This window comes from Haliaeetus leucocephalus, unplaced genomic scaffold, assembly GCF_000737465.1.
Source record: "Haliaeetus leucocephalus isolate CR32 unplaced genomic scaffold, Haliaeetus_leucocephalus-4.0 Scaffold173, whole genome shotgun sequence".
Lineage (NCBI taxonomy): Eukaryota > Metazoa > Chordata > Aves > Accipitriformes > Accipitridae > Haliaeetus > Haliaeetus leucocephalus.
Genome location: NW_010972609.1, coordinates 12,088,809 through 12,100,840, shown reverse-complemented (window position 1 = coordinate 12,100,840; position 12,032 = coordinate 12,088,809). Strand labels below are relative to the sequence as shown.

Sequence of the window (12,032 nt, the reverse complement as noted above, 5' to 3'; positions counted from 1 at the left end):
GGAAGAACACAAGGTAGGATTTTATAGTCCCCATTGCTGCAGAAATAACAAGGAGTCAGCTCAGAAGCTTACTGCAGCACACCACAGAAAACGTCACACCTTTCTGATCTAGTTTTTCATTCCAAGAGGGAATGCAAGAGGTTATTGGGGATGAAATCTCCTCAATTCTTGGAAGGAAGCCACTCAGTTCTCTGTTCCTCTAGCTAATGAGATGTCCTGCAAGTTGCAAAAGGCCTAGAACTAGTCTCTTACCTAATAAAGTCATACATATTTCTTTAAATGTCTGCCTTCCTCATACAAAGAAGGAGCTTGCTATGCTGCCCACAGAGCAAACTGCAAACTCACAGCTGACAGCAGAATTAAGATGAGGGCATAAATAAATAAGGAAGACAAAAGCATGAAAGCGTACAGGAGGAATAAGAAAAAGAACATAAAGAATTCCACAAATGTAATAATAGTATACAGCCATGTCAAACACGGCAGGTTACTTTCCCCAAAGAGCGATATAGTAATTATGGCTTAACTCCATCTTTTCATAAACACTCTTGAGCTGGAAAACTACTGAGTTCTATTAATATAAGCTAAAGCAGCCCTCATAACCCCTCTAGAACACCAATAATCAGTTTCTAAGGTCCTTTGTGCCTTGATTTCCATGGCCTGGCTCGTGTTGAAGGGTACACTGAGTTTTCTGTGCAGATCCCAAGTCTACCATAAATCATCTTTTGGCTACTTCGGAGATGGGAAGGGGATGGGCTTATGAGGCCTGAATTACAGACTTTTAGTTATATTCACAATGTCTCATAAACAGATGGAGGTTAACAGAGCTGACTAGCAACCTCCATCCCTTAGTAATAACTACTGAAACCCGCAAGCCTCATACTTGTTACTCTGCTGAGGCAAAATTAATCACTGAGATGCCAAATAAGCAGTGCCTCTGCGGCACCCCATTGCATGGCAGTACCTGAGAGGAACAAAAGTATTCCCTCTGACTTAATCTGTGCATTAGCACAGACCTTTAATTTTCTGTGTTGCTTTACTAAAAAAACTGGTGAAAAAAAAGGGAAATGCAGAAGGACATCAGCAGTATTTGCCAGTAAAACTTGCAAGCCATCTGCCATGTAGTTAGGACTTGATCCAAAGCCCACCGACGTCAATGGGCTGAGGATCAGATCCTTATTCAGCTTTTGGAGCTAATTCATCTTTGAACTGACAATTGTATATTTAGGCTGCAGTCTCCATTTATATCTTACTTGCCTCAAAGCTCTGTCCAGTCAAGTTTTGAATACCTCCAAAGATGGAGATTCCACAGCCTCTCTGGGCCTCTGTGTCACTGTTTGGCCATCTTCATGATGAAAAACAAAATTCTAGTATCTTAGAAATATGGAACTTTGGGTTTGTTTTTGTTTGTTTTCAAAATCACATTAACAGCTGTCCTATTTTATAATGCTCATAATAAAAGGAACAGAAACAGATAGTGAGCCATATAATGAAAAGAACCAAGAACAGAAGACATGAAAGCAACTTAGGTTTGACTATGTCAAAACAGATATAGAGCTGAAACCTGTTGACTTTTACACAAATGTGCTCAGACAGCATCTTGCTGAGAAACCACTCACCTGATCTCTGGAATATGGAGTATCCACTATGTGTTTGTCTGAACATGCTGCTAGAAGAATCTTCATCGCATTTAACTGGAGCAATATTTCACAAGCCATGGTATCAAAGAAAGTAATATTGGCAAGAGCTGCTGAAGCCAGCAGGAAAACTTCACCAGACGAGGCTTCTTGGCACAGTTCTAGGAATGCAGAAAATAAGTTGAAAAAAAGTCATTCCTTCATTGTAAAAAACATGTTTCGGTGTTTCAAAGCAATATTTAAGCATCTGCAACTTGCATTAGTAATTGTAGTATCTAAGATCAAGTTCATAATCATCAAGATAAAAAAACAAACCAAAACAAAGAAAATCATCTTAATTTTGTCAATTATATAATATCATAGAATCGTAGAATCATTTAAGTTGGAAAAGACCTTTAAGATTATTGAGTCCAACCATTAACCTAGCACTGCCAAATGCACCACTAAACCATATCCCTAAGTGCCACATCTACACATCTTTTAAATACCTCCAGGGATGGTGACTCAACCACTTCCCTGGGCAGCCTGTTCCAGTTCTTGATAACCCTTTCAGTGAATATTTTTTTCCTAATATCCAATCTAAATCTCCCCTGGTGCAACTTGAGGCCATCTCCTCTTGTTCCATTCCTTGTTTCTTGGGAGAGTGACTGACACCCACCTCGCTACAACCTCCTTTCAGGTAGTTGTAGAGAGCGATAAGGTCTCTCCTCAGCCTCCTTTTCTCCAGGCTAAACAACCTCAGTTCCCTCAGCCGCTCCTCAGGGGACTTGTTCTCTAGACCCTTCACCAGCTTCATTGCCCTTCTCTGGACACGCTCCAGCACTTCAATGTCTTTCTTGTAGCGAGGGGCCCAAAACTGAACACAGTATTTGAGGTGCGGCCTCACCAGTGCTGAGTACAGGGGGACGATAACTTCCCTTGTCCTGCTGGCCACACCATTCCTGATACAAGCCAGGATGCTATTGGCCTTCTTGGCCACCTGGGCATATGTCACATTGTTATGGTGCTTTATAAGCAATATTAACATTAGGCACCTTCATTTGAACCACAAGAGCGGGGAAAGATGGAAAATACTCACCTGGACACCAAGTGTTTCTAACATTGATCTAATTAATGAGATGGTCTACCTAGTATACCATTCTACAGGGAATATTCCACTGAATGTTGTTCAACATAAATCTTGATATAACTAAATAAAATTAAATACAGGAGTCAGAAGGCTAACAGTAACTGATCCATAAGAGAGTAATTCTGCTATATATCCTATTCTTTAGAACAAGATACATATACATGTGGCCCATCTCTAAACTTATTCCTCTGTAGTCAAAGATCATCCTGCATATTTTCCAGCTTCAGTAAGAAGTGCTGAAGACACAGCTACCTTTTAATTCCTTGCACACATGTATTTTAACTAAGATCTGAATCACCTGGTAATTGGATTTCAGCATGGTTTAAAAATTAAACATATTACAGTAATTCAATTACTGAGTTATAAATATTACAAGGAAACTGGTGTGTGATTACTGAAATGGGTCTTCCAAAGTTATACATGTTCTATTTTTAATGCTCACATTTCTTGGGCAGAGTATATACTACTAAAATTCCTGTGGATCTTAAACAGTGACAATCAGGGAAATGCTCCACTTGCTAGTATCTTCTGGATAGGCTGTTCAGATCGTCCCTTGGCTGTGGTACACTGTAACAACCTGGAAAATCATCTTAAATATTTAAGTCATGTCAGATGCCTCTAGCAGTCTAGCTACAGCAGAACCAAGCTCAGCAGAGGTTAATTCCACCCACTGGATTCAGGGCAGGTTCAGGGCAGAACCTTCAATATTTGTTGCTGGACAGTCTAGTCATCAGGAATAAATTGTTTCCTTGATTTCTGCAGCACTAGTTCTGTTTGGGCATATTGAAGAATGCCTAAATATATCTCAGATAACTCCCAGCCACTGCAGAATTCTCAAGCACTGGCACTACTATACTCTTTTCTTGTTCTATTTAAAAAAAGAAAAAAAAACAAAAAATGCATGAAAATTGAAGGGCTGTAGTTTAACTGTAACAATTGAGCTCAGTATAGAAATATCCAAATGTATTGATCTATTATATATGAGAAATCAAATTAGATGACCCAAACTGTACTTTCTGACATGAGACTCTGGGAAACTGAATTTCCAGATCACAGAGAGGAAGAAAATGCTTGGCTGAAAGCCTCTGGTGTTTGAGAGGGATGGAACACAGTGTCAGAAATAAAAGATTCCTCTCTTTAGAAAGTAATGAGAAATATCATTTTATTTTTCTGAAGTGTCCTCACTGACCCAGGTTAAGGAAAAGCTTGCTGTTACCTTTGCCTCATTTTACCATGGATCAGAGGCCTAGACAAGAAAGACAGATCTTTTATTTTCTTGTAACAGTGTCCATAATTATACTACTGTACTTTTCCTTTGAAGTATCATACTAATGTAGATGCAGTGGTGAGCCTGAGTTCTAGCAAGTTTAGAAAATACAACAGGCATAAAGGTTATCAACTATTAAAAACTGCTCTTTTACAGACAAACATGGGACAAGAGGATACTTTGCTGAGTCTTTCCTGTGCCTGTTATGGTGGAATTTCACACAGATGTTATTTTGACAAATATGCAAAAATTCTATTCAAATATGGACTGGAGTAAAAAATACTATGTAATTACCGAATGCTCTGATTCAGAATTAAAAATTACTGAGTTCCTTTATCTATTACGGAAAAAATGGCAAACATTATTTAGGGAATATTTCTAATGAAAGAGTCCCACCCCAACGTGTTATTTTAACTGGAAAGACTCAGCAGTCCTATAAAGAACTTACTGACAAGTGCTGTTACAATTTCTTCCATATTTTCCAGAAAGCTGCTGAGATGCTGAGTGAACGTGAGATGTGGAGATGTAATCTGTGCAATTACTGCTGCTGCTTCTGCATGAGTTGCTTCAGAATGGCTGTTATCGGTAAGAATGTCAGCCAGGCACAGTATCCCATCAACCTATGGAAAAACAATAGGTATAGCTTGGAAATACTCCAGGAAATACTTTTGCAACCAAAGATGGGTTTACAGTTCTCTTTTCTTGGCTGTGGCTAAAGTACTCAGTTTATTTTTTAAAATTACTTAAACTTGGTGGCATTTATGACATAAGAAGTTTCAATTTAGCAAATACAAATGAGTTCAGCATGAAAGTTTGTTGACTAGCAAAGTCTTGCATTTTCTTCTCCCTTAATGTTTCTGCTGAATTCATTTTGGTCAAACAAAGAAGTCTTTTCTGACAGACATCTCTAGTTAAACATTAATCCAAAAATAAGCTCTGATAAGCAAATGCTAACTGCTACTATGCCACAGCCTCATTTAAGCTCTTGTCTGAATGTGTCACACTGGAAAACTTGAGCCTGAGCGTGCAGTAAGTTCTTCGCAGACATATTTTTTTGCCACTTTTTTCTGAACTTGCCACAAAGCCAATGCAGGGTCAAAAAATACTATTAAGGAGAGACCCTGACCAAACCACACCTGATGAGCTTGCACAGCTCTCACGTTAAAGCTAGGTCCGTATACCCCTTGCTTACTTGGAAGGGAAACAGAGATATGAGTAAAATGTACATAGGTTTATGCTTTTAGAGTGCCTGAAGCGTTCTGAACTCATTCCTTCCACAGTTTAGGCAGATACATCATATACGCACACCTTGCTCTGGATTACAGGAGACCCATTGACACAAGGAAAGTCTGCAACTGAGCATAGCTAATGGGATGGCTTAAACTGCAGAAACATATCAGCTGTTAACAACCAAACCCAGCAAAGGAAGGTTCTCTGTAGACAAGGACATAATCTGTGAACTTCCAAATTAACAGGACTATGTTTCTTCCACTGTTTAACATACCCTGAATAATTCATCAAGTTGTCAAGTAGGTAGGTAGATGTGCTTAGAAGGGACAGAGCATGAAGAATTATGTAATTAATTATGGACATGTTTATGTCAAATTCACATAAATTCACTAATTATAATCTTTATATGAATAAAACTAATGTAACTATAGGGATAGTTTACAAATGATCAGAGCTTTTACAAACTTCACAGAGTAAATGTTTTAAAAACTGCCCTTATTTATTTATTTATTTGAAGTTCTGAAAAAGTGTGGTGTCAATTCCCTTACATGTTGCTTGGACACTTTATAGATACAAAGAGGAGTTATAAAGCTTAGCACTGAAATAAACTTTAACAGTCAAACAAAAACAAACCCACGTTTATGTTGTACATTCACCAAGACTCTTTCTTAGGTCTGTTGTTCAGACTGCATTCTTTGTCTATTCAAAATTTCCTCAGAGCATGCACATTAAGTCCTATCCATTATCTCCACGAAGGGTATTTAGCAAATCTCTTATTCACATTTTTGTTATTTATTAATACAGAATGTTGAGTTATCTTAATTACTTATCCTGCAATAGGCATGAATTAAATTATTTGATAAGCACTGACAGTTACTGTATTTTACAAGAAAAGCTCTCAGATTGATGGGAGCAAAAATTACCCTCTGGAAGATCATTCATTGGGATGCACTTTTTAATAGGCAGTAGACTATATCATTGGAACTCTAATAACATAGATAAATACAAAAGAAATTATATCTCTATTTTTCCTCAGATTACAAATGGGATTTAGTATAGAAGCTCAAGTACTGGCAAGAAGAGGAAGAATAAATTTTCAACATTAAACTTTTTCTTGACAAGCTTTCAACATGAATCTACCTACAGCAAAATATTTCCTCCTAGTTATGGCAGAATTCTACAGCTTGAAACAGCGGATTCACATAATTCACTTGGCTTCAAGGTATATTAATAGATCTCAGTGTCAAGAATTAATATATGTCCTCACAAGATGATTTAGTAGCCAAAGTGTGCTAGACAATATCATATGCAAAAACCCCCAACTTTGTCACCTTGAAACCTCCCCAGATCACACCTTGTCTGGGGTCCGAAGGATGCTAATAACAACAGTCAGTATAAAAAGTTAAATATATTCCAAGGCATTAAAAAAATACTTCACAAGAAACTTCTTCTAAGATCTGGTAACAGGATACAGCACTCTTCAGCTCTAAATTTACTGGTTAAAATTCGCCTGGCCAACTCTTATTCAATGACCTTGACAAAATGACTTTAGAGTAGTTTTATGCTATTTCAGAACAAGTAATGGCTTATGAACAACAGGTACAAACACATTGTTAGATTTTTCCATCACCACTGATTGTTTATATCTACACTATAAAATATAAGCTTCTAACAATACAGGGCTGTACTTAACTTTTAAATTACATCTTTGATTTTTGTATTTGCTAAGTAATTGTTTTTGGAAATTGGGAGTTGTTGAATTGTAAATAGAAGTGGATATATGTTTTTATTCAGCATAAAGGTAAAATACATATTTTGGGTCCATGAAAGCCAGCACTAGTGAGTTTCCCTTCTATTCAGAATCATGTAAAATACTAACAAATTCAGCCTAAAATTTGCTCTGTACACTTTCGTCTTCCATCTTAAATATAGAAAATAAAATAATTCTACTTCAGCAGGCAACCCCATTTATAAGTGTCTACCAATAAATTTTAAAATGACAGGGGAACAATCTAATAAAAGCACTTTAACATCGAAAAAGAAATTGCTGCTCAAAGCATTTTTATAATTAGCTTTCACACTGAAAGGAACTTTGGATGGCTGCCCTGTTTTCTGTTTAATTTTGGTGAAGTAATCAGCTAAACGTCAAATCTGTTCATCACCTTGGCAATACAAAAGAACCAGTTAGCCAGACAATGCAAACAAATGAATTCCATGAATGCAACAAGATGCTGTGGAGGCCCTGCATTTGAGGAATGGCGTTCAGTAAATGCTTGATCACTAATATTTTAATATTGATAACTGGAAAAATGCCAGGAACTTACATCCTTATGAGTATAGCCCTGTTATAGAAACTTAATCCAAGTGACAAAATAAATGCCTGACCGCTTTGCTGCATAGATCAGGTCTTCTGAAAGGAAATAATTTCTTTTCTCTGCAATAGGAATGAATGAGTTCTGGGGCAGACCTCTTCTTTCTTCAGTATACCTGTTCTTCCTCCTAAATATATTAAATAAAACTAGGCATCTGTTAAAGATACCAATACAGAGCTTGGGATGAAGTGCATTAATGACTTCATGATTTGAAATATTACACACAACAACAGTCTTAACTCTCTGCTTTCCACAAGGAGGTTCAAGGCAGGCTTACCATGCCACTCTGGCAACCAAGACCCATTGCTTTCTTTTTAATAATGTCTCTCTTCATTTGTATAAAATGCTGCTGAAGGTCTTTTCTCATACTATGACTTTCTCTAACATTCCTGTTTGCCCACTCTTAACATTCAGGCGATCACTACATATTGGTAAACTTTCTCAAAGGTTTTTTTCAAGTTCTCTATATTGATCTCCCAAGTCATCTTGCTGATATTGGAAAGCCTTACAGGCTATCAGCTGATTTCCCACTGGCAAATCCATGGATAACACTATCAGCCTACAGCTGGGTGCTTCTGGTAAACAGCACCAGCAGGTTCCAAAGCAGTTTTAAAGGAAGAATGGAAGGGAGATGTTGAGATCCAGGTATAAGATAGCAAATGTGGAAACAAAATCACAAAGGGGATCACCTCTTAAACATTGTCTCAACCTTCCCAGGAGGGAAGAGGAAAATTTCAAAAGCAGCAGCTGCATCAGTCAAGAACTGACAGGTCAGTGTTCTTTTTGTTTTATCCTTTCACACTCACACATGCTGTGATTGAAGCGAGGACGGGTTAACTATATAGGTGAAGACATGAACATTAGCAGACTAAATAGCAAATGCATAGCTGGATGAAAAACCAAACACATTAAAATTTATGGGATGAGGAAGAGGGCAACAGAGAAGGAAGGAAAAATTAACATGTTCAGAAAATGTTTGAATCTCCTGCTCAGCATTCTTTGAACACAATCTACTTCACTCCCCGGACCATCACATGAACTATGCAGTCACTTCACTATTCTGCAACTCCATTGAAAATGTCATCCAGCAGAATTCATATACTGTTATTTTGATGACTTTTTACTCATGAAATGAATTCCTGATCATCAAGGCTCAGGTATATCCTATGTCAATTTCTGTAACTTATTCTGCACCTGTAGAAGGCCTACAAGTCTTGTTTAATTTCTATGTTGAAAGAAAGGAAGGGAAAAGGACAAAGGTATTCTACCTTGCACACAATGATCTTTCATATTTGAACAGTTGCCCTGCCAAGTGCTCAGCAGATAAAAACTGCCTTAGCTCCACTGAGAACTGTGCTGATTTAGACCAGATGAAGATTTGGTCAGCTATTTTTAAAGTGAGATGATATATTAATAGAGTGATGCCATTAAAATGTTCACAAATGCTATTCCAAGTAATCAAAGCTACTGCAGCAATTCCATGGTAGCAGCAGTGACCAGTGAACAGAACTGTAGTGACTTTTATAACTACTGCTGTACTACAGTGGCCATGGGACCTAATTTATAAGCCACGTTGTATACTCTACAGAATAGTGTGAGGCTGAATAAAGGTTGAATGGTTCCCAGCTCAGTAGCTTTAAAACTGCTGGCAATAACCTTAGATTTGTATCTAAATTGGCTGTGAGTGGGTGCTTTAGTTCATGGCAACTTCAACCGAAGCTTCCCTTTTAAACTTCTCTCCTTCAGAATGTGGTCAAGCTAATTAAGAGGTATTTGTTCTTCCTCGTATTTAGCCATGAAGGGGCAGTGTGAAGATGATCTGATCTATATGAGGAATATTGTTATATTGCGTGAAAAAAATATATCTCAACCTTCTCTCTCAAAAAAAAAGGGGAGATAGTTGGCTGCATCAGCTTGAAGGATACATCAAATGTGGCAATGCCTCAGTAGCAACCTTGCAGCCATGCTGCAGGAAGAAACAAACTGCAGAGCAAGACGAATTAACAAGTTCCTTATTCTGAGCTGACTAGGAGTGAAAGGATAAACAGTAGGTAAACCTTTTCTCCCTACAAAACCTAGGGAAAGCAGTCAAGTAGTCACCTCACAGTGCGTGTTCTTTGGCACCCAGAGATGCTCTAAGCTTGTTGCAGATAAAAAGTACAACTGTTTATCAAAGAGTTAATAGAGAATAAGTCATTTTACAGAAAGGATGGACAAGATCAATAAGATCGACATCCACACTTCTCTCTTGTCTTTGCTTCAAGGATAAGGGAATAGCTGGCTTTGAGCTCCCTCAATTTTGAAGACTGATATGAAGGGTAAGACAGTCTTTTAAAGTTTTATTTCTGTAGATGATAAAAGAAACTGGGAACTGTGCTGCTATTAGCCTAGCAGCTCACATATTCCCACTGCCATAAATCACAGCTTACATTGCTTCACACTACCCTCTACAAACATAGGTGAACCACTCAAGGATACATTCAACTTTCCTCATCTACTCCTCACATGCCTCCAATGCTACATGATAGCTGCTGAGTCGCTACAAAGGGCAGAAGGAGAAGAAGACAGCAAAGGAATTCACTTGCAGTTATGTAAAACTCTATAGTATAGATCCTTCTACTCAACCACTGTTGGTGTTTATAGAACTGGGATGCATTGATAAAACAGAAGGAAAACTACTGAGCACAAATGAGTATGGTGGCTTGGAAAAAAGACATTTGCAATGGCCTTTGTACTCAGCATTTGTTACATTCTCTTTCTCCTGTCCTGTCACAAATAAAAGACAATCACAATAATGACTATGTTATCTGTAATCTCAGGAGCATACAAGAATAGGGGAGAACTATTTGTGTTCACATATGATAAAGTTAGAGATAAAATTCTTCAAGTTACATGACACATGACAGAAGCCAAAGGTTTCTCAGATTCTTTTGCCTTACATTTTGGAGGGCTGGATATACTGGCTTGTTTTTACATTGCAGGAAATCTATCCCTATTTGTAGGATTTTCTTGATATTTGCATTACAAATTCCAGAAAGTACATGCTTGTTTCTTTTAAATAATGGATAAGGCTTTATATATTATACTTTGGGGCCTGAATTTCATTAAAATGAAGCCACACGGACACAAAAAGGACTTGGCAACAAGATGAGAGGAACTGTCATGTGTTATATAAGAATGCTGAACAAGATACTGGGACCTGAAGTCTGAGTTAGGGAAAGACCATATATTAGTAGTTTTCACATAGCCCTCATTTTTATTTACCCTGGGGGATCATAGTCTGAGAAGAAGAAAAAAAAAAAACACCTCAACTATTCCTATAAACAAACAGGGGCTCCAGGGTTATGCATAACAGGGCACTCCAGAAAATGAGATGTGCTCACTGAAAAAAACATGCTCCGATCATCTAGTTTTAAATAAATAATGTCACAGACACTTCATTGCATGAGGGCATATTCTGAAACACCTGGTATCTGGCATTTAAAAACAAGAACACTCTTTCAACGTGTTTGATTACTTTGTGTCATTTAGGTTTTGGTGTGACACCATGGATTTTATTTTCAAGAAGTGTCTGTTAGTGTACCTCTTCATGAGAAAAAAAAAAATCCCATGCACACCACATTTTTAGAGGACCCTCTTCATCTATTACAATAATGAGAAAGTGCCTCTATCCAAAAAGAGCAGCATGGAGGTCATAGCCAGAGAATCAGTCATTATCAACTAATCTAACTCTTCACAGTGTCTTTCTTCTCTCAGGAAAAGTATCTGATAATCTTCCTGCTAGAATTCTGGATGTGTTTAAGTCAATACTTTCAAATCTTAACATGATTATGCTAAAGACTTAATAAAAGAGCTTATTATTATTAATTATTACTGTAATTTCACATACAACTTCTTCTCTCATCAGATTAAAATTCTTGAACAGGTCATTTTACCATGAAGTTAGAAACAAACATAACCCTACCCTATGCTCAAAGTGTGACAATGAAAACACCACAGCAGAAAGTAGAGAGTTACATTAGAAAGGTAGAGAGAATGAATGAGCAATGGAGATAGCACAGGATGTCACTTTTTTTACTGTTACTTTAAATATGATATTCTGCAAATGCATTCAGAAACAGATCCTTATGTAAACAATTTTCCTGCAAATATTCCTCATTTGAACAGTGTCAGTCGGTTTAGCCTAAAAGATATCCAGTCTCTGAAATACAAGGCCTCTACAGTATTTGAATCACAGGTACACTAATTAAACACACCATAACAGTAGGACATTTATCTAATAGAATGCATTAAATATATACAGCAACTTGTTCAGAAAATATGTTTTTATGTCTAAATTCACATAATTGCCAAAACTGACTCAGTGCTTCACCCATGTTGTTCTTTCTAAAACTTTTTGT

General features: G+C 37.4%; 1 protein-coding gene across 1 annotated transcript in view; it reads right to left on the bottom strand.

Moving 5' to 3' along the window:
• INSC (inscuteable homolog (Drosophila)) overlaps window positions 1-12,032 on the bottom strand; it is a 142,483-nt gene that overhangs the window by 17,282 nt on the left and 113,169 nt on the right. Inside the window, exons 9-10 of the mRNA XM_010563927.1 lie at window positions 4,479-4,650; window positions 1,617-1,795 (exon numbers count right to left, since the gene is read on the bottom strand). Coding sequence (XP_010562229.1) covers window positions 1,617-1,795; window positions 4,479-4,650 — 351 coding nt within the window. The remainder of the gene's footprint in view (window positions 1-1,616; window positions 1,796-4,478; window positions 4,651-12,032) is intronic.